A 24,903-nucleotide genomic window follows, 5' to 3' on the forward strand; every position below is an offset into this window, starting at 1 on the left:
ACCTGAGTGTTTCCAACTAACTGTGGGTTTAAAGGTTTGTATTCTCATGACAGCACTTTCAGGGCTGACAGAGGGGTCAGGGGTCAGCAGCTGAATGTGAATGTACAGGAGACAAGGATGATAAGCTGCACACGTAAAAGAGTGGGCATGCGTGTTCAAATGTGTAGAACCTTGAATTTAAGGGGAAGCTGATGTTTCAAGCTCAATTAGCTGCTGCTCTTCTCTGTACACATGTGCTGTTCACATTATATCTAAGAGTTAAACAGAATGTCTCACCTGCGCTAGCAACAGAAGATAACCGGCTGTCGGTGTTAGCTGACAGGAGCTAACTCTTCGTGTTCCTTTATCACACCAGAGATTCATCAGGAGAACTGAGACGACGCTTTGCTTTACCTCAGTACTTCTGTCAGCGTTCTGGTCTTACTCCGACCGTCAGGATGTCAACTTTTAAATTGCACCGACATGGCGTGAAGTGTTTCTCCCGATGACGCCGCTGTATTACCGGGAGTTTAAATATACACAAGGAATTGTCTTCTGTCGGAGTTCCCGTGAAGGCAGCATCGTACTTGATCCAGATGATGGACATAAACAATAAATGTGCGTATCTCACACCTTTTACTTAAACTTACAATGACGCTCATTTTATTATAAAATCATGTGAACAGAGAGTATGCTTTCATAGAGTTTTATTTGCTATAACTGTTTTCTTAACGCAGACACCTGCACCTCCACCACAGCGCCATCAGGTGGTGGAGCCCAGCTAAGACAGGTGAGTTTTACAACTTTTAAAAAGCATAGTAATAAAACGTCTTCGTCTTTTTTTATTAAACATCGCACAGATATGATTGATCAGCTTTGTGAGTGTAACACAGAGGAACATATCTTACCCATGTCCGCCTCCTCGTTTTCACCGCCCACCTGAGGATGGCGAAGCCCAGAATGGAGACACGACACCTCGGTGGCCTCAGGTGAACCACAGATGAGACTATTGGTGCGAAACCTCGTAAAAGCACCAATCACAGAGCTCACGCTCAGTTTCCTTTAAAAAATTCAGATTAATCCTAGTTCCAGGAGCCTCATGTTTCCTCACACTTGTTTCTGATTGGCTGTTATGTATGCTGCTGGAACATTACTGAGATCGTTTCTGATTGGCTGTTGTTTGTCTGATAAGTAAAGTTCAATCAAAGTTTGGATATCAATTCTAACCGTTTCACTTCCAAGTATTTTTCTATTCACAAAACTCACTATGAATCCATGATAAAGATAATCCAACTGTCTAGTTAAATCAACTGTGTTGTTTGGCCTTTAATTACATTATTTCACTAAAATGTAACGCAGAATAATGTAACGCAGAATAATCACAGAATCATCTCGAGACATCCAAAAAGCTATTATGAATTGTAATCATAATCAAAATAACAGAATAATTATCAACATTAATATTCAGGGAAGACAACTGGATATTTTATTTGTTGGGAGGCGATAAGGGACCTGGGTTTTTGATGCAGAATCTTACAGTGCTTGATAAACGCCTCTATCCAAGCGAACATTGAAAATGTATAAAGTAATAATGAGTGCTTCTTCTTTCAATTTCATTTGGTTGAAGGGCAAGGATTAGGGACGTGAATATCCATAAATACATATTAATATATAAAAGATGGACGTTTTTTGTCCTAAATACTTGACTTTACGGGATCTCATTACTTGGCACAGCAGACATTTTCACATGTCACAACAGGAAAAGGACATCAGCTTTATGGAATTACATTAATAACGGCTGCATCCCCCTCGGTGGAGGTCCTGGTGTTGTGCTTGGCAGTTCTCTAGAACAGTTTGGGACACTAAATGGAATTGAGCCTTTATGTTATTTTCAACAAGGAGCGAATGTTTTCACCCGTATGTTTGTTTAGTTGGTTTGCAAGTATGATTGCTCAAAAACTACTGGATGGATAACCTTGTGAAAAGGTTGAGGTATAAGTCAGGGAAGAGCCTATTACATTTTGGTGTGAATCCATATAAGGGCTGGATCCAGGATTCATTTTTTTCACTTACTATAACATTATGCGTTTTTTCAACTTTCACTAATTCCACAGAGAATAAGTTATTGATAGTAATGAAAAATAAAAGCATGTTTAGGGGTCTGATGTTTATGAATGTGTGCAAGTTGGTGCAGATCCTAATAACAATCTGGATCAAGTTAATTTAAATGTAGGTTCATGTGTGGGGCCTTGGCGCAGGTCTGTGCTCTCAGTGCCGATGTTGTTCCGCCTGAGTTTTTCCTGCCTTCTTTATTTTTCAAAAGAATGTAAAATAAAATGTGCCATGTCCCTAACTCTGATACTGATAAGGTAAAAAGATATAATGAATCAAAAATGTTTGGTCAGTAGGTTTTCCTCACTTTTCTTCCTGGCATGAAGACGTTTTGCAGATCACATGGTGTAGGCTATAGGTATATAAGCCGCCATACCTCCACAACTTTGCTTTGTTCGTTGGTGAGAGATTTTCGGTGTCATACAACAAATAAATGGTATAGGCAGAAAGCATTTTAATCATCTGACATGATCAAAGGAATACTGAAATGCAATGAAACGTGTTTGAAAAGCAGTGTGGTTATCAGGCGTACAGAGAGTGTGTGTCAGGGTCATGATTAACAAGCAACAAGGTTTAGGCAATGCATCTGGACATAAGCAACAACCCATTTCATTATATTCATTTCTAAGTTTGTAATAGAAACTGCATCGCCTCCACATATTGCCTGCAGACCACGACCTCACAGGAAGCTTAAAGGATTGACATTGGCGCACACATGTTAACTTAGAGGGATCGCTTAATGATATGACATTTACAGGGATAAAACTTTTGTGATAATCTTCCCACCTCAGCACCGGAAATAATGAAGATCAGTTCTACCGTTTCTGATTGTCAACATTTCTTTTGTGCTTTTTCTTCTGCAGGAGGGTCACAGCTACGGGTTAAATGATAACACATGGGAAAATTATTCTGTGGTACAAGACCTCTCAATGAACTCTTGTCATAGTGTGTGTGTGTGTGTGTGTGTGTGTGAAGGCAGCAGAGCAGAGTCTTCATCTGCCCTTTCCTCCTGAGCTGGAGCCACAGACGGGGGCTTCATGTCGCAGCTTCCCGTGGCATAAAACCAGGCTCATCAGCAACCTTCAAGCAATCTCCCGATATTCTAGCTGCACCTCTGCATCTTGGGTCAAGAAGAGGAATGTTGACGGCCATTCCACCGACCTGTAGCTCCTTTTTTGGCTGTGATCTCCAAACAAAACAGGGTTTGCTCTTTCCTGAGCTGTACGTTTGCCTCGCGTTATGCATATTTTCTTTTGCATGATGACAGAAGCCATAGTTAGGTTTGCTTTTTTTGGTCATTGGGCTTGATTTATAGCAGTGTGAGTTAAAAAATAAATACTTCTTCAGCAGTTCAGGGCAGCTGAAAGACAGTGAGCCAAACAGCGCATCCCTCAGTCTTGTGTTAGCATCTCCCTCCAGTTGAAACTGTGATTTGGTCCATGTGTCAGAGGCATGATGGGTGGGTCAGTCAACTGCCACACCCCCGTCTCACCCATTTCTTCACATGCACAAAAACCCAAGTAAGGAATCTGCACAGAAAAAGCAAACAGATTGTTATCAGAGAAAAAGAGAGGCGGAGAGGATAGAAGACGCATCGTCACTAGACGAGCTGACTGACCTTTCGGACAACTTGGACAAAGTCCTTCGAGTTTTGGGGACTCAGGCCTTGCATCTGGCGAGTGCAGGCCTCCAGGGAAGAGGCATGGGCCACGATCAGGACGGTGTTTCCTGTGTGAAAGAGTTACATTCCACAGTTAGCTCTCTTTCACTGTGATGTTTATGAACCAGTCATTAAACGCAGTTTGAAGTATTCAGGCTCTTTGACATCGAGGCTGGGACAGTATCAACAGAAAAATGTTTGCTTTTGGCCCCTGGATCAAAAGTAAACATTTAGAATATGAAGGCAAGCAGGCTGAGAACAAAGTGCTTGTATAAAAATCGCATTTTCTTTTATAATTATGTCACCCTACTATTTTCAAGGTTATAGTATATGTGTGTATATAGAGTCTGGTACATTTTCTTTGTATAGGGCCAGCAAAGCAGGAGCATGCTTCATTGTTCAGTTAACATTTTTCTTTCATACTCAGTGCGCACTGGCCACCATAGATTATAATTCCAAAAAGAAAAAAGAAATCAAAACAGGACGCTGTGAAATATAATCGTCTCAAAAACAAAATAGCAAGTGGATGGTGCCGACATTTTGTGTTTTCGTAAAGGCCGTGGATAAGTGGCAGTTCTTGTGCATTCAAGTGGTGTCAGAATAATCAGAAAAAGGAGTTCCCGACTGGATAAACAACTCCGAAAGTCTGCAAATATTTTGGCATACGAGTTGCTGAGTTAAAGGCGTCCTGTTATTTATAAACCAATAAATGTTATTCTACAATTCGCTCTAAATAGTAGCTACTAATGTGAACTTGTCTTATGTTTAGCTTCTAATGTGAAATTGTCCTAAGTTTATTTTTGTCACTTGCAAACGGTATATCCATCTCCCACAAGTGTCTCACACTGATTTTTAGTCAATACAGACATTTATACCCACACCCACATTAGAACAACAACACTACTCGTGCATTGGGACCTTCAGACGAGCACAGGGATGCAAATTTTCACTTTACCTAAGCTCTTGCACTCGGCCAGGATCTCTCGAGTCACTTGGAAGCTCCGGCTGATGTAGGTGTCGTAAGACTCTGAAACCACCAGCTTACTGACGGGAATATGAGGTCTAGGAGCAAAACCGTAACCAGAGAGGGTTATTGTCAACCACAGCATCACAGATTACGAAAAAAAAAAGGTGCATAGATTCTATAGCACTTGCTGTGTACCTGTATGTTGTGTCCACACTCAGGTTAGCAGCAACCAGCTCAGCCGGGGGGATCCAGCTGGGTAAACACGTGCCCGAAACCCACTTGGTCCATTCAAACAAACCAGGCTCCACTCTGAGTTTTGTCTTTCCCTCTTGCTGGAGACCTGCCGCACAGAGAAAACATGTCAGGGAGGAAGTTGTCTCTTCTTGTGACACGTGCATTTATTCAATGTCAGTTTGTCCTGCTCTGTTAGAATTTGTGTATAAAATCTATAAAGACATCCTAATGTGAACAGCAACAAGGTTTTGACAAAAAATATATATTTCTAAAGAAGAAAAAACATTCATTAGGTGCAGAGACATGAAAAGAAGTTAGACTTTCTGTTAAATCTCTTTCTTCCCCAGTGTCCGAGTGACGTCTCAAGGTACAACAGAAGGTTTGTTGTTAACATTTTATGCTTTAAATAATGAAACAAACCATTTTAACCACACATCTAAACCAACCTGAAGGTTTAAGATCCTAACTAAAAAATTCAACATTGTCTGTGAACCATTCCAGCTGAGGAGCCTAAAAAAGATGCTGTGTCAGTTGTCTGTGACCGTGGTCGGAGTATTGACGAGGGAAATGAAGACGAGTTCCTACCCTGCACAATGTGCTGAGCTGTCTGGACGCAGCGGAGAGAGGGAGAGCAGTACACAAAGTCTATCGCTGTGTGGCTTTCCATCAGAGCTTCACCTGTGATGGATCAGAAAACACAGTGAGTCTTATGTCAGGCATCTTGATTGTTATACAATTAAGGACACATAATTACCTCTGCCAAGGAGGGATAGGATTTTATTTTGTTTGTTTGTCACTGAGCTGGATCACGCAAACACTACTGGACGGATTAACACAAAACTTGGCGAAAAGATGCGGGAGGGGTCAGAGAAGAATCCATAAAATGTTGGTACAGATCCAGATGAGGGGGCGGTTCCAGGACTTTGTTACTTTCCTTACAATTTGAGATAGGATGTTTTTCAAAATGTCCATGTTTTTTCCTACTGAATAATTATGGATTTTGATGATAAAAGTCTTGTTGAGGGGACTCATATCTATTAGTGTTTGCATTTTGGTGCAGATCAAAATAAAAATATGGATAGAGTGAAGTTAAATGTGGTTCCATGAGTGGACAGCTGCCTTGGCAGAGGTATGTGCTCTACTGACAGCCATTCTAGGATTTGTAGTGTTAGCAGCATCCGTCTTTCAATCATTTAGTCATCTGTTGTGACTATTCATCACACATTTATTTAAATAACACCAGGAAAAGTAAAGAAATCCAAAAAAGAAAGATGCACTTACCTACAAGACGAGCCTGGGTGGAGCCAAACACTGTAATTGGACAATCTTTGTCATAGTCCCGATGACCTCCGGCTCTGGCCGGCAGGCTGGACGGCATGTTGAGATTAGAGCGAACGTAACGGCCTTCACAGACACAAATGAGACTCTTATGAGAAGACAGAAATACTCAAGTCAAACATGTCTGATGTCCGTCTGCAGGGTGAAAAGGTGTCATCTCCCCTGCATGCTAACCTTTGGAGTCAAAGCACTGAGTGACCCAGTGTTTCCCAAACACCACGTCCATCCTCTCCCCATGGCGACACACAAACAGTCTCATATTAGACAGGGACGACTGACTCGTTGGCCTCGACACCTGAGAGGAAGATTTCAAATTGTGAGGAATTGGAGACAAGCTGAAACAGCACTGATCTGAAGCTGGACGCCTACACTGAAAACACAGCACTGATTTGAAGCTGGACACCTACACTGAAAACACAGCACTGATTTGAAGGCACAGCATTGCCACTAGAAAGCAGCGAGGTTCATTATGTTGTTTTCACTTGATCATAGAGCCTGAGGATATTTAGTTTTAACAGGAGAAGTCCCACAATACAAAAGCCACTGCACCTGCAGGGGAGGACAGAGGCCGGCGAGGCTGGGAGGATCCACCAGACTGTCCAGTAGACTGTCGTTGATCTGTCCATCAAACAACAACCCGCCCACAGTGCTGACAGAGTTAGATGGAGAGGCACAGTTGAGGACGGAGTGTGACCTGAGGATCAGACAAACACACAGAACGCAAATTTCAAATATGAGTTAATTTATCCACAGTAAGGAAATAAATTAAATTAAATAACAGACTACTGTGCACTTGACAGTATGAAGTGATATGACCTTGCACAAAAACAGCATTAAATGGTTACCGGACTTTTGCCATCAAGGCCTCAAAGCTTTGAAATCCTTACCTGAAGAGATTTGACTTTTGAGCACTTCACCTGTTTTTAAATCATTGCTTCTTAAAACATGTTTTTTCATCCAAAAGACTCCAACTTATTTTTTACTTGTTTTCATGGATGTTTATAGTTATGTTTCTTATTTTAGTTTTGTCTTGTTTGGTTTTTTTGTAAAGCACTTTGTGACCTTGTTTAGCCACAGAAAGCTGTATTGTTATACTATTAAAAAACGATAGTAAGTAAAATATTTTTGTTAAGTCGTGAAAATATCAATAGAGTGAGAGGGATGAATGGCAGGAGGAAGTGAGCTATGTAGTTTAGTGTCAGCTGCTGAGAAATCCCTATGACTGTGAAACACAACATGTTCAAAGAGTATAATAATAATGTGGGCAAAGAACACAATGATTCATTTCTGTTCTCTTGCTGTAACCTTTCCAGCTGCTACGACAACATTTTCTTATTAGTGCTGTAAAAAAAAACACACTGAAGGGATTTGCAAGTTTGTGATAGAAGGGAAGAGGTGGTGCACCATCTCAGGTGCTTCCACTACATCTCCATGGATTTTTTTTGTGTTGGTGCAGAGTATCGCATTTCGCTTCCCGTACCCGTGAACAACCCAGGTGTCGGACTCATCAGCACGGTTGACGTAGTTCTCGGGCAGCAGGCCGGACAGCCCCGTGCTCAGCGACGAGCCGTACACCCAGCCCTCGCTGGCACTGCCATGCTCCACCTGAGACGTGAAGATAAAGTCCCCTGTCACCAGCTCGAGCTCATCGTCATTCTGTGGCAGGTAGGGGTACATGACTTGCAGTGTCTACAGGGGGCAGACAGTGAACGACCATTAGACAGTGGTGATAAGAATTTCAACATTTCTTTCACTTAATGCAAATAACTAAGTAAGGGAACCTGTATCTACCTCGTGGTTCGCAAATCGAATGTCCCGCGAGAAGAGCACAGACAGCCAGTCACAGCCCAAAGTCACATCCACATTTTTGGCTAACTTATCCAAAATTGGAAGGTGACTGGCTTGGAAGTGGTACGCCAAAGTGACATGGAGTTGTTTCTTGTGGGGCTCCACATGAACATCTGGATAAAAGAGGAACATTTGAACACCAGATTCTTTTAATTATAAGGGTTCTCTGCTTACATTAACACACACTGAATATATATTATCTGGGGATACAGTTGCGATAATCCCCAAAAGATTACAGTAAACGCATTAAGTCCTCATCTGGCAATTCATAATGTGACTCAAACCTGCTTTAGCTGCTGCTTCTGTGGCAAAATCAGCAGCAAAACTCTTCAGCACCTCCGCCACCTGCTCCTCCACGAAGAGGCCGATGAAGCTTGAGGAGGTGTAGGGCTCCAGGGGGAGGGGCATCGGTATGCGACCCTTCCACTTGGCCACTGTGGTCTGGAGAGCTTCGGACAGAGCGTCCACCTTCCCGTCGGCACACTGAGAACAAGCAGAGACAACAAAAGAGGACAGTCAGCGTCAGCAGTGAAACAGTGAGCACCCGGTCATTCCATGAGACATCTATCACATGGGCCCATGAGACATAAATGAACTTCAAAGAGGTGGAATCATGATCCAACAACGGCCATGCTAGGAGTATTTTATACAAAAAGCTGAGGCTGATATTACTTTTGCAGGTTTGGTCAAAAAACTAATATTTAGCAGATAAAACTTTGAAGCAGATGGTGGAATTTGATGAGGGACAACCAAAGTTGTAAAAGTTTATCATCTAGGAACCATGAATCACTTTTTGAACCAAACTATGCAGGAGATGTTTGGATACTTGCTGTGGCGTTAGAGGTAAAGTGGTATGATACTCAAAATTGGTAGAATTTATCCTCTGGGAACCATGAAGGTCTGTATCTTTTTCAAAATAATTGATCATGAGGAGCACATACAAAGATTATGAATAGAGCTCGACGGATACAGATTTTTGGGAGCTGTTGCTGTTACCAAAATTAGGGAGTAAAATATTTCTGATACCAATACATCGGCTGATTTGACAAAACATTAGCACGGATTTTTAAGATGTTATATATATATATATATATAAGAAATATAATTGAGGAATGATATTTGACAGTTTAAGCTAAATTATAAATGAATATAATGAAAAAAACTCATACAGCCAAATATATGGAGAAAGAACACGTTAAATATTTTACGTCCTTGACTGTATCATAAAGAGCTTTAGTGAGATGAGACAGGATGTCACAAAATATATGGTGCATAGACCCCCCCCCCCCCCCCCCCACACACACACACACACACACACACACACACACACACACACACACACACACACACACACACACACACACACACACACACACAGAGTCTGACCATGAAGAACTGGCAGAGGGTGATATGGGGGAAGATGTTGTGCGCCTTATTCTTGCCACAGGAGAGCCGGGACTGCTGCCAGAAGAGTGAGAGCTGCTGCAGCAGCGGCCCGCTGGGTCGCAGATATAACACATACTCTCTGGGCAGAGGGTCGTCCAGAAAAGGGTCGTCCACATGGGAGAAGAGCCTGGAGCGACACACAAACACACACACAACCATAAGACTGAAGGTGAGGACGGCCAACGTCCAGCAGAGGGCACTACTGTTGACACGGCACAGTGACACGTCAATACAAATGTTAAACTGGGTCAGGGGCATGTCAAGTTTACCTTTGTTAACATTTTATTTTCATTGATAAGTGTGAGAGAGCATTTAAGGAGAAGTTTGATTCTCACCAGTCACAAGCTGCCTGCACGTTTTTGCCTCCTGTTGAAACCAGAGCTTTCAAGCTGCAAAGAGAAAAGAGGAGGTCAAAACACAGTCAGTAAAAAAATCAATACTTTCGCTTCCGGACCGAGGTTATTGGGAGGAGATTGCTGCGCTTCCACATGTCAGCAAACCGAGAACCCAAGAGAGCTGGGAAATGACAACAAGTGCACTATAATTCACAAAAGGAACAGAGGTTCTTAAATCACACCGGAGGTTCAGTGGAACAGCTCATATATGGTTTTGAAACAGTTGCATTGTTTGATGTGAAAACATTTGAAATCTCTGGCTCCAGCACCAGCTCAGTGTGTGCAGCCGTTCAGTAGATGCATGAAGCTGAATCAGGATGTGGTTTTGTCACAGGTGAGTCGTCTCTAGAGAAAACCAGCTCTCAATCTTGGTTTCAAAAATGAATTCCTGAAGCAGCTAAAGGTCACCATATTAAAATCACAAAATGTGACAGTGATGCTGAGAAAAGTTACAATCAATCCCTTGTGTCTTATTATAATCAACAATAATAAGCAAGATGTAGTGTCTGTGTCCGGAGACGGGATTTAGCTGAGTCATTTCGTTGAGTCTAATTTCTCCAGACGTTGCTGAAACAAGAGAGAGCTGATAACATGATGACTCTTGAGTGCTCATAATCTAATTAGTGTCTTTTTATAAAACCTCTAGCATTGTGGGCCGCCTCTGAAGGGATTCACTGAGTCGAGCAGCTTTCTTCTTCTCTTCTGTTCAGAGAGGATGAACGGAGAATTTCCAAATCGGAGTTTAATTCTGAAGGTTCACACACATCTCCGGCCTTATCTCAGCCAATCAACGCATTAGCGACACACTGTCTGACCACACTACTACTCTTACACAGCCTGAATTAGAACGATTTGGCAAAAACTACGCACAACATTCCTTCATGAGAGTGTATATGTGTATGATACAAAACTTGAGAGTTCAGCCGTTGTCAGACATGAACAACGGAAAATGTCCGGCCAATTGGGACTTTGCCTTTAAGATATGAAGAATGCAGCAGGAGATTGTCCAGGTCAGACATGTTCCAAAACAACAACAACAGGAAAACATCCTGAGCATTCAGGCGAGAGGTGGCGTCTGGGTAGAGAATGCAAGAGGCAGGACATGACGTATAAATAAATTACTTTTTTCAAGTATGAAGCAAGAGAAAATCACCCGCACATCGTCTCCGAAGAATTTAACCTTTAAAACTCTACCACAAGCCATGCAAGCACTTCTCCTTTCAGCTCCAGATCTTTATGTGAACTACAGCGAAATGCTAAGTCAATGAGAAAAAAACCATTCACTTCATCAGATATCCAAACACAAGAGCTCCATACGGCTGCAGTGCTTTATTTGCTGCGCATAAAGATAGCATTGCCTGTCACTGTTCAGACTGGTTGTTCTCATGAGTTGAAAATAACAAAATCTATAGCTGAGGTTACAGATAAGTGAGTGAGCACAAGCCGTGTGGATGGGTACCATTACACATCCACTGTTTGACTTAACACAATATTGTGTTGTCAATGTCAACAGTGTCCATTGTGCCACTCCAGCGTTCAAATCCAATGAGCCATTTTAAATGTGTCCCACTGAGAGGGTCCTAAATAGAGCAAAGTCCCCACAGCCTGGGGCAGTGTGCCCTGACAGAGCGCAGAGCGCAGGGAGCTCCAATGCAGCAGCATCCAAACAGATGGCTCACACAAATCTGCTATAGCATGCACACACAAATATAATAATGTGCAAGTTGAACTAAGATTGAATACAAGCTACAAAGACAGAGAAGCACAGTCAAAACCTAAGCTGCTTACAGACATGCTCTGGATAATCTCCTGACATTATTCAGAGGGGCTGAATGTGAAAACACAAGTGTCAGAGTCAGTAACTTCAGACAATCGCTGCAGTAGAAACTCCAGAGAATCTCTGACAGCCCAATGTGAGGATACAGCAGGAAAATGTCCGGAGAATTCACCATGAGCCAGCGGGCGTGAGGATGATAAAGAGGTACCACACATGTAGAAGACGGCAGAGATGATGTCAACTTGGAAGGAGAAAAAGATACAAGGGCTTTTGGTGATAAGGGTCGGCGCCGGTATCTGTGTGCTGTAAACAAACACTTGATTTCCACAGTGGAATGTTCACGTCATGTCCTGCCTCCTACAGGCTCTCCCCAGACGCCACCACCCCTCGCCTGAATGCTCCGGAGACTTTCCTGTTGTTGCGAACATGTCTGACCCGGATTATCTCCTGCTGCCTTCTTCATATGTGAACGGCAAAGTCCAGACACCATTGACAGCTTGATGAGGAAAGAGATCATGAGGTTAAATAGAGTGGGTTTTCTTTTCCTGATGTGGACCACCAAGATAAATAATAGCCTCTCTTCCTATAATAGCAAAAGAGGGTGCTTCAAATGAAAATGCAGTATATCTATGTGATGAGTTCATACAGCACAAGTTTAACACTGAATTTAGTTATGCAGAATGGATAACATGCTCGTAGAAAGAAAATCGTCCTCATTTATTATAACCTTTCTTATAAATAAAACTGAATCAACACCTTAACATATCACACATAATAAGAAATCCACTGCGCATAACACATTTTATACAAATATGGTTGATATTTGTCTGAGTTTCCATCTGCACAAACAGGAACTGTCTTTTTCTCGACACCTAACGCTGTCACATTGTGGTCTAGAGACAGATCTGCAGCTGATCTCACAGGGCTGCCACCACAAATTATCTTGATTGTTGAGAATTGTTTGCAACAACATGATTGTTATAGGCACAGAGAAGGATCTCTCAAACTATTGTTTCTGACAGCAACAACAATTTACTGATGATGCTAACATTGCAGATAGACAACGTTTTCAATCCAAGCTTCCCACAGGGCCCTTAATAGTTGGGACCCTGGGTATTGATGCCCCTTCTGGCCTTTCTAATGCATGAGTGACTTTGAGTGAGTACCTGCCAACGTCCATCATGGGCCCCAGGAAAAAAAGGGGACCGGGGGGGGGGCTCTATGAATCATGTTGTTTCTGTGAACTAACAAAATCAGCCATTGTAGGATGCCTTGCCTACCCCTTCGCAACACCCATATGTGCAGCTGCCAAACTAGACTGTGCACCGTGCATGTGTAGAAGCTGCTGAGGGCTATGCTTGGCCAAATTTTCTTTATTTTTATTCCTCCACCAGGTGCAGGTTAAGGTGAAATCCACAAGGATGTAAACACCAAGGATTTATAAGAGCCTGCTCTCCGCCTTAGTCTATCCAATGTGCATTGGTGGGAGTCGCCGTGGATAAATTGTCGTCTGCTGATGTTTAGGGAGAATTTATTGTCCTGACACCACTTCTCCAGACCAGCCACCTGCCTCCTGCTTGATGACTCATTAACCCCAGATCTCGGTGCAAGTTAGATGATGTAATGTTCCGGGAGGCCACACAGTCATGGGTGTAGAGCGTGCAGACTACAGGACGGACCCGTGGAGCAGGAAAATACAGTTGTCCCTGCTCTTTAGGTGTATGAAGGCAGTGTGTACTGCTGTACTAATGGCATCCTCTTTTTGACCTTGTTTGGTCAACACAAGAACTGGAGTGGGCACAATGTGTCTGTAACAATAATCTGGATGTTATCAGGAGGATTCTCTCAAGGCTATTTCTTCACTATAGACGTTTGTGCAATGGGCTGCAGGAGGCCTTGACATGTTTCATCCTTTCTCGGTGGTTCCTTGATGGTTGTTTTACAGCAGGTGTGGATTGAGGTTTGTGACAGGGACAAGTCCACACAGATATCTGCCAGCATTGATAAGCTGATTTTAAGGTCTTGTCCAGGAATGTTTTTGCTACAGCTGCAGATGAGATTGTGAATAGTGGATTCCAATACTCCCACTGGCCAGACTCTCTCCCCAGTAGCTGTATGTTGAGGACCTCAAAAGGACGCTACAATGTGAAATTCACCTGCTGTGATGCATCGGTCAGTGATCTCACTTTTGCTTCTATCTTTGGAGTCCCTTCCCTATTGTCCATTCCCTGACACATGTCTTGGATGTTAGCAGTGGTTTAGTGACCCTAGTTTTCCCAGAGTAGAAGAAAGTCAACCTAACTTTCCTAATGAGAACGTTTTTTTCTTTCTTTCTGTTTCCATTTCCCGAGGCAAAAGAAATGTGGGACACCAACATCTCCAGAGAGAGAAGGAGAGGATTAGCAGGGAACTGCCGAGCCACGAAAGGAGATGGAGCTGTGTCGGGCAGAGTGAGCAGAGACGTTCCACAGGCAACTTCTCGCCCTTATGAGCCAGCAGGTTCTGGCCAGGAAGCTGGGACATCCTGCACCACTGCTCTGTGCGTAACATCTGCTGTTTGATCATTATGTCATTTTTTCAATCAACTCAATATTGTTCTGACCAAGAGTTTGATTTTGCTGAATTGAAAGTTCCTTTTTTATATTCATAAAACGGTCACAGACAAACTGTGCTCGATAACGGCATCCAACCCCAAGGCTTCCCCTTTGCGCTTCGCAAGAACTAAGCAGGTTATTTATAAACTGCATTTCCTGTTCACAGCTAGAGAACCATTTAAATATTAGGGACAGCCAGGGACAGAACTCACTCTCGATTAGCGATGGTTTCAAATCAGCCGCACTGTGTGAGTAAATGACAATGAGCATTGTTAGATGAGGGCCTCTGCACAGGCACCAATGCTGCAGGGAATTCTGGAAACAGCCTTTAATTTCACCAACATATGGCAAATGTGCTCAGTTCCCTTTTCTAACCCAATGACAGATCCAGTATTCTGGCTGCCTGGTGTTCAAACAGTTGTGTTTTTATGTGTGTAAACACTCTTTGGGCTGTTTATTATAGTTGACCTTTTACCTAGACTTAGACTTTTTCCATGTTTCATATAAAGTTATCACATGAGGGAGAGTACCTGGGATTCTTGTAAAAATTCTATTTAGCAATTCTGACAATGAAATAATGTCATGCTTTTCATATATATATTGCCAAGAAACAAGAAACAACAAGGAGATCATATTATAACGCAAACAAGTGTATTGAAATGAGCAAAACTATGCCTCCCTGGCAATAGCCTCATGTGAAGTTGGAGCTACACACTCTCAAGGGCCCCTCCCTGACTCAGCTCTTAGGGCGATTCAACATTTCCTGTTTACAAGCCGATGGGGAACACACATTACAAACCCCTTATCGCACTATGAGCACTGAGAGCACTGCTGCTGCCCGACACCAGACGGCCCCCTAAGGAGAGCCCCGTCAGCTGAGGAAATGTGATTCTCTTCGTCCAGCCTGGTCAACCGTGCTCAAGCCTGATGAGCCCACACGGAGCCAAACGCCTGACGTTTTGACCTCTTCATTGACCTTCAGTCAGGGGAGGTTACGAAAGAAAATGTGACCAGCTTTCAATATTTGATGTGTGTCCATACACTGTAAGATGGACAACACTCCACTTCCTCTCACTGTCCAGAAATGAAGTTACAGATAGGAACTCTGCCATCTAGCACAGGAGGAAGAGTCTGCGCGGCAGTGATATGGGGATGAATCCAGTGTAGCGTGGCTCAATAATAAGAACTTCATAATTTCAAAAGATTTATACTGTCCATGAACATGGAGGAGGCAGGATTTATGACCTATTGCAGTCTGAAGTTCCCTTATTATCATGTTGAACCTTTATCCCACAATAAGATGATGTGTTTATTTTTGAGACTTTACTACAGTCACAGCATGAAGCCAAACATTATTAGAGATATGAGGACTTTTCTTTTTACATATCTCTTTGTGTACAGATAGAATATGGATGTCTGTTGATTAAAGAAGTTAAGCACACATATTTTCCTTTTTTATTTACTACCTATTTGTACAGCACTGTAGAAGTACAGCTTCATTATCATTATTATATTTTCTTCCCTTTGGACAGGGCTAAACTAGCTGTATCCTCTCTCTGAAAGAAAATGAATAAGAAATAAGATTTAAGTGGGTTTAGGGGCCAAGCCACTAACAAGGCCGGCTCCTGGTGATGTACGCTCATAAAGCTTTTCTCCGAAGCTGACAAAGCAACATTTCAGTACCACATGTCTAACAAGGCCAGCTGTGTGCAGCCGGTGTCTGGAACCGCTTCTCCTCCCCTCACTTTATTATTTCTGGAGAAGAGAGATGAGGTGCACACATGTTCAGGCAGAAGACAGAGACTGACACCATGGAACCAACTGTGTGGTGTAAAAGATGTTAATAATATTCCTCATTGGAGTTTTGTGTCCATCAAGCTTGTCAGTTTGAACAAATGATAATCAAGGCTTCTGTCGAACCATAAAGTGCTGATTTATTTTCAGCGCTGCCTGACGCCAGTGAAACAAGTCAAAGTGCACCAACCAAACATTTCGCTAAGAATACACGAGGCACAATGCCAAAGCTGTGAGGCATCGTCCAGCAATCCTCCAAGTCCCAGGCTGCGTCATACCATAAACAGTATGAGAGCTACATTCATGATTCGTAATAGGCGTCTTAAAAAAAAAAGAGAAAAACCTTAAAAGCATCCTAGCTCCTGATAATCTAATTTATAATCAGATCTGGAAATGTGTTCTGTAAATCAATCTGTCAAACGATTTTAAGCTAAGTAAAAACCGTGGTAACTCAGTCAGTGTATCCAACTGCGAGTGACGTGAGAACCCCCTGCTTCAGCCGGCCTCAAACCACCATCTCAACAGTGCGCTCAGTCGAGGTCACAAGCCACTTCCGGAAATGGGCGACTTCCTCTTGGTCGTCTAGAAGCTCAGAGTGTGTGCTTGCGAGCTGCATAGGCAGACAGTTTCCCAAGTACAGTTTGTACACACCATGCGTCATGATCACCTATCTTCCGGGACAAAGTTGTCACAGGGCCTTTTTTTTTTTCACGTTAGATAAACGTTTAACACGTGGTTTTACGTGTGTGGTTCAAGAGCACAGTCTCACGTAGTCGGCACACACACTGACTTCCTCTTCAACACACAAAAGCTCGGGTGAAGAGACGATGTGAATTTACCTTACACAGCCTGATGCAGCACAGTAACCACAGCTACCTTCATGTTTTCTGCTAAGGAAGCAGGATGGAACACACCATAAGCACATGTGGGCCTCAAGACAGTTTCATCGGCATCAAATGAGCAACCGTAAAAAAAAAAACAGTCTCACTGTGTAAAACAAAAGCTACTTTTCACATTTCAGTGAACCGTTATGACACTCGGTTTTGTTGTCAGATGTCATCGGGGTAAGTCAGTCCTGCAGGCCCTTATCATGGGGTTAGTCGAGCAATATTGATTTGCTAGCTAATCAATTACCTAATTAATAGGAGTATTATCTGCGTATAACAACTTATTTAAAAATGACTCTAGCTGGAAAGAAAATAATAAAGCACTATGTGTGCTTCAGGCTCCATATCCGGGCACAGGCTGTTTCCCCCAAAGTGCAGTTTTAGAATTTTCCACAGGCTAGCGTCACTGTAAGAACGTGTGTGATTGGTGTAAAATGTCACATGATCGGGTCGTGCTCCTTTACGGGAAACTGCTCCTCTTCTTCCGGTTCAAAGCCACCGTCTACACAATGTTAGAACCAGATTAATAAAAAAAAGGCTTTGAGGCTGTTGCCCTAACTGAACTAAGCAAAGCAGCAGTAGATGATTGAAAACTGCATCATAGACAAATGAGTTTCTATTTTGGTTGAGTTTTTTTTTTGCGCGGCTGCTTTGAGGCAGGTTCGTGCTTTACGCATTGCTGACATGTCGGAGCCGCAGACGTGCTATGGTGAAGTTTCTAATGCTTCTCAAAACCACTTCATTTGTTTAAAATAAAGTATCGTTATGACCACTGCCGAAGGTTCCTGGGTCCAGCCGAGCAACAGAGGGACTCATGTTTGGGATGAGTATTTACAGTTAACATCTATGCAGCTCCAGTATTTTAGCCACTAGCATTTAACATATAAAACTACACCCACACTCATCATTTGTCTTCCTGTGTGAACCAGGCTTCACTTGACCTCAAAGCTGGTTCCTCTAAACGTGTGCCGGTGAAAGTTTACTTCCTACTGCATATTCTGTATTCAACAGTCACCAGTTGTCTAACCAGTATTTTTATTATGCACAAGCACAATATAATATAACAGAGATACTAAAGAAATTGAGGCAAAACAATGAGTTAATACTTCACCCCCTTTTACCATAGTGATACAAGAAAGTGCTACTCACACAAGTTCTATTAATGAAACACGAACGTATGATCCACACACTGAAGGAGAAATTAAGTCATCTGTTTTTCCATGAATGTGTGCATCACTGAATGACAGCAGTGTTCCTCAGTATTTTATTTCGGAAATGATGTGTGTTTTAGTGACCTTTGAGAGAGTTTACATGCTACAGTTTAAAAGATTTAACACATTTATGATGATTTGTAGACAAACTATTGTGAAAATCCTCATTTGCAATTTGACAAAGCCCACATTTTTAATAACAAATGACAATTGGAGTGAGATCTTACGCATCAGAAAATAGTTGCGGTTATAAGCCTTTAACAGCACCCAATTAAAGGTTCATTATAATCCACCCAAACCTGATCTAACGCTACTCTGGTCCAATCACTGCACGCGACAGCTACCAGAGTCACAGGAACATAACCTGACGATTGCCTCTTGTGTGTCTGTCACACTCTCAGTCGAACAAGTTCCCAAAGTTGCACGCCTCCGACCATCAGACTCGATCGGCACGGCGAGAGAGGTCCCTGTCCAGCCAGCTCCTATCCGCAAAACTGGTCAATTCCTGAATGACTCAGCTGAACCCCCCCCCCCCCCCCATTAAAATCATTGAGGCTGTTTGGTGTGTGCTTGGGATGATTCATGCTCCCTAGTGCTCAAAGACAATGAAGCTCTTGTTCCCTGAAGCGATGACTGATAACTGATTTTCCTATTATTCCCTCTCTCACCACCATCTATGGAAAGGCCTGAGAGCAAAAACAGGCAAAACTGCATTTATTTTGGATATTTTGGACACATCCTCATTCAAATCAACAATTTCTCGGTTTCAGATTGTATTATATTTAGCCCAAACTCTTAAACTGCTGCTCATGTTTGCACAAAACTAAACCTTCATTGTGAAGTTGTTATCAAAACAGTTGCCTGTTTTCACATGGAGCAGATATGAAGAAATCCAAAGTGCCTGCCTGCTGTTTGTTGCATGGCAGGTAGTGTACAGTGCGTATCTATAAGAGCCTTTTGCTGGCAGCAGCTTCCAGGAAATGTTAACACAACTGTTGGGATAAAAGGGAGTGAATAAAGCTCACTGGGTCGGACAAGCTAGAAAGTTATGTATTAGCTCACTATAGCAACTCAATAACTAGTCCTTTCAATACTCATTTGTTCAAAATTAAGGGATGTGTCTCCAGTTTGCCCAGTTATTTATGCCATTACTTACACACACAGACACACACACACAGACACACACACACACGCACGCACACACACACGCATACAGCACACACTGGACCCACTTGTATTTGTGTGTGGATGAGTGAAGGTCACTTTGTGGTTTACTGGGACTAAAGTGAGCCACCGCAAAAAAAGTTGCGAGTCAAAAAAACTCTGAAAGAAGCTAAAATGATCAATAGAGTAAGAAGGTGCTCTTTTTAACGATAGATGTCATATTAGAAAAATATAAGAAAATATTTCTTATGATACCCGACCAATGCTCTCTCACTTGTGTTACTACTGGCTCAACGTCACATCAAACTCATACAACAAACTCCGGCACCCAGGGTGATCACGGTTTGAAGGCCGTTCACACGTTCATCTTTTGTATTCTTCAACTATTTGTGTTCTTTCCTTGGGTCCTCACAGATTTCAGACCAGACAGGCTTGGAGTTACTGACAATGAATTATTCCGCCTCATTATAATTTTAAAGCCTCGATCAAATCAAAGTGTGGTCTCTGTCATCAATAATAGATCCCAGCTTTGCACATATAACCATTTTCAATTGCTCACTCTGTCTGCAGTGGGTCAGGAGGCAGGAGGAGGCAGAGCTGACGTCTGGCACCATCAAAGCCTGAATGACCTTCCAGTCAGTTTGGTGGAAGATAAGAAGGTTTTATTTTTGAGATACGGCATCAGTGTAGTTAAAAGTGAAAAAAGAAAAGTGACTGTTCAAACATTAGTGTTCTACACAGCAAAACTAATAAAACTGTCTACAGTCACGATAAATGTTAGTCCCTGGTTTTACTTTGGGAGATGGCTTTATATCCGACAAAACAGATACTGTAACAGCTCCAGGAGTTAATCAGCTCCCAGATGAGTCCTGCCACTGACAACTGTGAACTTTTTTTTTAAATTTCTTTTGATACATTGGTCGCAGTTTGGGGTCCTGCTGTGCTTTCAGAAAGAGGCTGAGATGTAAAAACTGAGCCGTGAAGAACTGAAATTGAAATTGTGAAACCGATTAAGAGTCTGTGGCCATAGAGTCCCTGTCACAGGATGTATTCAGGGGTAAAAAGAGTCAGGCTGGTTCAGGTTATTTTCCGGTTCATTGACAATGCAACAAGTCTACATTTACCATTCTTATCATTTCTCTGGTTTCCGGTTCTAAATGAAAGATGCCTCCGTTGATTGATGGTCTCGGTCACTGTGACTTAAACAATCTTTTACTTCTAAACCAAATACTCGAGCATATCATCAATAATCATTCACCGTTATGTTATGTCTGACCCCGCTGACACAAGCAGCGAGCAGACTACACATGACCACTCATGACTACTCGCCATTTTTGAATGGCATTACATAATCCACCGGCTACGATCACAAGCCTATACTGCTCGTCTCCTGGCAAATTCTCAAGGTGTTCAGGAGCCATCAGGTTTACAGTTAACAATTCATATATGTTGCATAGTAATAGAATTAATTTATATGAATTTGCTCTACTTTCAACATTAACAACATTAAATGGCTATGTCATGCATCAGTAATAATAATCCTATTGTATAATAAGCAACATAAGACTAGAAGGAGTTGTTCTGTTTGCATTTAGGACTTTTAATACTTTTATATAAACTTTTCTGGTAGTATATACTTTCACTTTTTTTTTTACTTTGGTTATCAGAACCTTTACTTTTCAGTGTAACACACTGTTACATGGATGTAAATATTTCTGCCACCAGTATCATATAAGAAAAACCGCCTCATACATAGAGCGACAATGTTACTGTCCAACATACAAACTGATGTTAAAGGGATAGCTCACCCAAAATCATAACCTACTCACCATTATGCCAAATCCAGTTTAATTGAAGTAACTGGGGACCACGTCTTCAAACATAAAAAAAAAAAAAAAAAAACAGAAGCAGAAGCAGTATGGAGGCCTTCTATGTTTTTTCCTGTTTTATTATGTTTGAAGACGTGGTCCCCAGTTACTTCGATTGTATTGGATTCGGCTGTAACAATGTTTACCCCTGAAATACCAAAAGAGTTTTGTAGACTCTAACACACTCCTCCATAGGCAGATTGATGAGTAGACTGTCATTTTGGGGTCGACTATCCCTTTAGTGTAGGTTTATTTCTTCTGTGTTATCCACCACTAAAAAGGGAAAACACATTAATCTGAATAACATACATTTAAACTTGTAGAACTGTCCTGTTGATGAACTTGTTGTGTATGGAAGAGTATAAATGTCAGTTTAAGAAACCACAGCCTGGGACGTGTGTTTACAACAGGCACAGGACGAAGCAGACATGTAGTGACCCTTGCAGCTGCTGATGTTGATGATGCAGACTGGAAACCGTGAGTGTGTGTGTGTGAGTGTGTGTCTGTGTGTGTACTCACGCCCTGGTCTTGGGGAAGCCCATGGACAGCAGCACGTCCAGAGCGGACCCGTGTTTGACGGTGCTCGGCCGGCTCTGCCGCTGCCTCCGCGGGGTCACTTTGGCGTACACGTCGTCTTTCGCTGCCATATTCTCACTGCTGCTCCATCAGTCTGTCCGCTCCTCGGCTCCTCTGGCGTATTTACATTTGTTTAGAATCGAGAAGCGATCAGAGGGTTGAAGCAGGAAGGAGTCGGCGGGCTCTTTAATCCGGGAGGACTTGTGCTGAGCGGAAGCGCGTAGAAAACACCAAACCCTGCGAGGAAACGGGCATGTTCTCGGTGCTCGACGGACGCTGTGGGCTGGACCGAGCTGCCTCCTGTCGGCCCGCACATGAAGGGGTCAGCCCCGGGAAGTCAGCTCTGCTCCATCGGCCCCCTGACTCACTGTCCGCCCGCAGAGGAGGTGAGCGGGTCTGGCTCCTGCTCGATCTTCACATCCGGTTCAGTGGATGAAGAATATGATGCTAACAGATGAGCTTCCTCTACACAAGATGTCTCATTTATGAATGAATACAGAGCAGAGAGAGAGAGAGAGAGAGAACATCTCTAGCCCTGTACTGTGGTCACTTTAATTAAAGAGACAGTACACTTTCCTTAAAGAGACAGTAGTCTTCGTAAGAGAGACGCACACTTTCCTTTAAAGAGACAGTACACTTCCCTTAAGGGGACAGTACAGTCTTCATAACAGAGACGTACTCTTCTCTTAAAGAGACAGTACACTTCCCTTAAGGGGACAGTACAGTCTTCATAAAAGAGACGTACACTTCCCTTAAAGAGGCAGTATAGCTTCCTAGTACACTCTTCTTAAAGAGACAGTACACTTTCCTTAAAAAGACAAAACAGTCTTCTTAAAGAGATAGTACACTCTTCTTATTAAAGAGACATATCAGTCTTCTTAAAGAGACGGTACACTTTAAAAAGACAGCCCACTTTTCTTACAGGGACAGTACACTCATATTGGAGAGAAAGAACGCAGTTTTCACTATAGGAGAAGAACCTGTCTTGAATCCTTGATGCACATAATAAAATAAAAATAAAAAATGTCTGCATTGCACTGCATGCATTTGATTTTGAAATGTGTCTGTGGTGAGATCACATTACTTTTCATTATAAGTGTATGTAGATTATGATTGTCAAGCAATTTACAGTCCATCATGGTCAACATCAGGACTTGTGTAGACTTTTTGATTCTACCCTTTTAGTCCATGCATTATATTTTGAAACCCCACTGCGGTGACAACATCTTGTGTGAGCAGTAAGCAGATAAAGATAAACATATTCACATTATAACTAAAATTTTGGGTCCTAGTGACTGGGCAGTCTGTTCATGCTCAGATTTGGAATCATGTTAGCTGTAAAAGAATGGGATGGTTCAGGGGTGGCTCCTGGTACAGGCGATATAGGCGGTTGCCTAGGGCACAAAATGCAGAGATGGCGGCACAAGAGACTGATTTATCATGACGTGACACATGCAATGTAAAACAATACAGTAACGTCACACTATCATCCTCTAACCCGGGGACGCACCGGAGTAGAAGCGCCGCGAAAAGCGGTCCACCTCCTTTCCTCGCCGATGTTAAATAATATTGCGGTCAAGCTAGCCGACACTCGCATCTCTGTGATCAAATCAGCCAACACATAAATTCTACTGCACTCATATACTGACACTTATGATAAACGCATCCAAACCGCCCAGAAAGGGTACGGCAACGGAGTATTCGAAGTTAGAGGAAGAACACATGTGGGCCTATGTCCGGTTTTCAAAATAGACAGTTGACATGGAGCCTATACAAGATTCAAAATTGGAAAATAATTTCTTGGATTAAATTCACAAGAAGTAGATATTGTCTTACCGGAGTCGTTTTTATGAATAGAATTTTGACTTCCACATAGAATTTTGACTTCAAAATAAAAATCACACATTTTTTGCTTCAAGTAGGTAATTTCTTGATACTTCAAAGTACTATATGAACACTTTGCTCCATAAGTTCAGAGTGAGACTGATATGCCTGTGTTCAAGACCTCGCTGACTACCTATATACTGAATATCAAACATATTTATAGGATATATTTGGAGATTTTTCAAAGTAAAGTCCAACATTTTCACTGTGGAATAGATCATTTCAGGATACTTCAAAGTAATGTAAAAACACTTTGCTCAATAAGTTTAGAGAGAGACTGATATGCCTACATTGATAATATGAGAGGTCCTGAGCACAGGCATATCAGTCTCTCTCTAAACTTATTGAGCAAAGTGTTTTTACAGTACTTATAGACTGAAAAATATCCAGAATATAGCTACTTAAATCAAATTTCTGGATATTTCAAAGTACTGTACTCCATGATGTTCAGACTCCTTGTCTCTGATATTTCTGGGACTGATCACATGCCTCCTTCAGGGCTAAATGATGGATAAGACTATAAACATCTAAAGCAGGGGTTTTCAACCAGGGGTCCGCGGCCCCCTGGTGGTCCGCGACAGCATTGCAGGGGGTCCACGGAATTTTTCTTTGATATTTCAACACATTTCCAGATTACTAAAATATTTAAAATGTCTAAAATAATATAAAGGTGATGAGGGGAAACTTGAAACTGGCTTGGGGCTAGAAACTGCCAGTAGTTTACCCCTTTGCATGTGTGTTAAAGGTAGATGTAGAAGAGCGGTTGAGCTAGGTAGAAAAACTCTCAGGAGGTCTTGGAGATGTAGTTTGTATGATGGGAATTTAGATTTTCCCAAAAAAAAGGCCCAAAAGGGCAGAATTAATAATGCAAATATTAAATAAAACAAAAGAGCGAAAAACAAGTACTTTGTAATAAGAAGAATAAATTGGCATAATAGCCAAAACAATTAATTGCAATAACAGTCAACTTTACCACGTTCGCTGGTTGAGAAACAATTTCTTAGGAGAGCTCTAAACACACACACACAGAAGTACTACTCACGCAGTAGGTGGGATTTGCTGCTGGTGATCATGAGGTTAAACTTACGTAGGCCTGAATTGTTTGTTTGATATTGTATGATTATTATTTGTGAAATATTCTGCATTACTTTGTCATCTTACTCTTCAGT

The 24,903-nt window shown here is 42.2% G+C and overlaps 1 protein-coding gene across 1 annotated transcript; it reads right to left on the reverse strand.

The window, feature by feature from the left end:
- Nucleotides 1-2,521: 2,521 nt before the first annotated feature.
- ubash3ba (ubiquitin associated and SH3 domain containing Ba) lies at nucleotides 2,522-22,511 on the reverse strand. Its single transcript, XM_053441214.1, has 14 exons — nucleotides 21,794-22,511; nucleotides 9,920-9,973; nucleotides 9,525-9,711; nucleotides 8,423-8,621; nucleotides 8,082-8,251; nucleotides 7,771-7,979; nucleotides 6,840-6,984; nucleotides 6,465-6,585; nucleotides 6,234-6,356; nucleotides 5,538-5,630; nucleotides 4,914-5,058; nucleotides 4,707-4,813; nucleotides 3,710-3,819; nucleotides 2,522-3,620 (listed from the first exon to the last, which is right to left on the reverse strand). The coding sequence occupies exons 1-14, from the start codon at nucleotides 21,919-21,921 to the stop codon at nucleotides 3,483-3,485; spliced, it is 1,929 nt and encodes a 642-aa protein (XP_053297189.1). The 5' UTR covers nucleotides 21,922-22,511; the 3' UTR covers nucleotides 2,522-3,482.
- Between the last annotated feature and the right edge of the window lie 2,392 nt (nucleotides 22,512-24,903).

The sequence above is a fragment of the Pleuronectes platessa genome, chromosome 15 (assembly GCF_947347685.1).
Source record: "Pleuronectes platessa chromosome 15, fPlePla1.1, whole genome shotgun sequence".
Taxonomy (NCBI): Eukaryota; Metazoa; Chordata; class Actinopteri; order Pleuronectiformes; family Pleuronectidae; genus Pleuronectes; species Pleuronectes platessa.

Coding starts and splice junctions, on each gene's coding strand:
- ubash3ba (XM_053441214.1), bottom strand. CDS start 21,921: ATGGCAGCGAAAGACGACGTGTACGCCAAAGTGACCCCGCGGAGGCAG. Junction 9,974..21,793: donor GGCTTCCCCAAGACCAGGGC/GTGAGTACACAC, acceptor TTCTCTTTGCAG/CTTGAAAGCTCTGGTTTCAA. Junction 3,820..4,706: donor GGCCGAGTGCAAGAGCTTAG/GTAAAGTGAAAA, acceptor TCTTTCACACAG/GAAACACCGTCCTGATCGTG.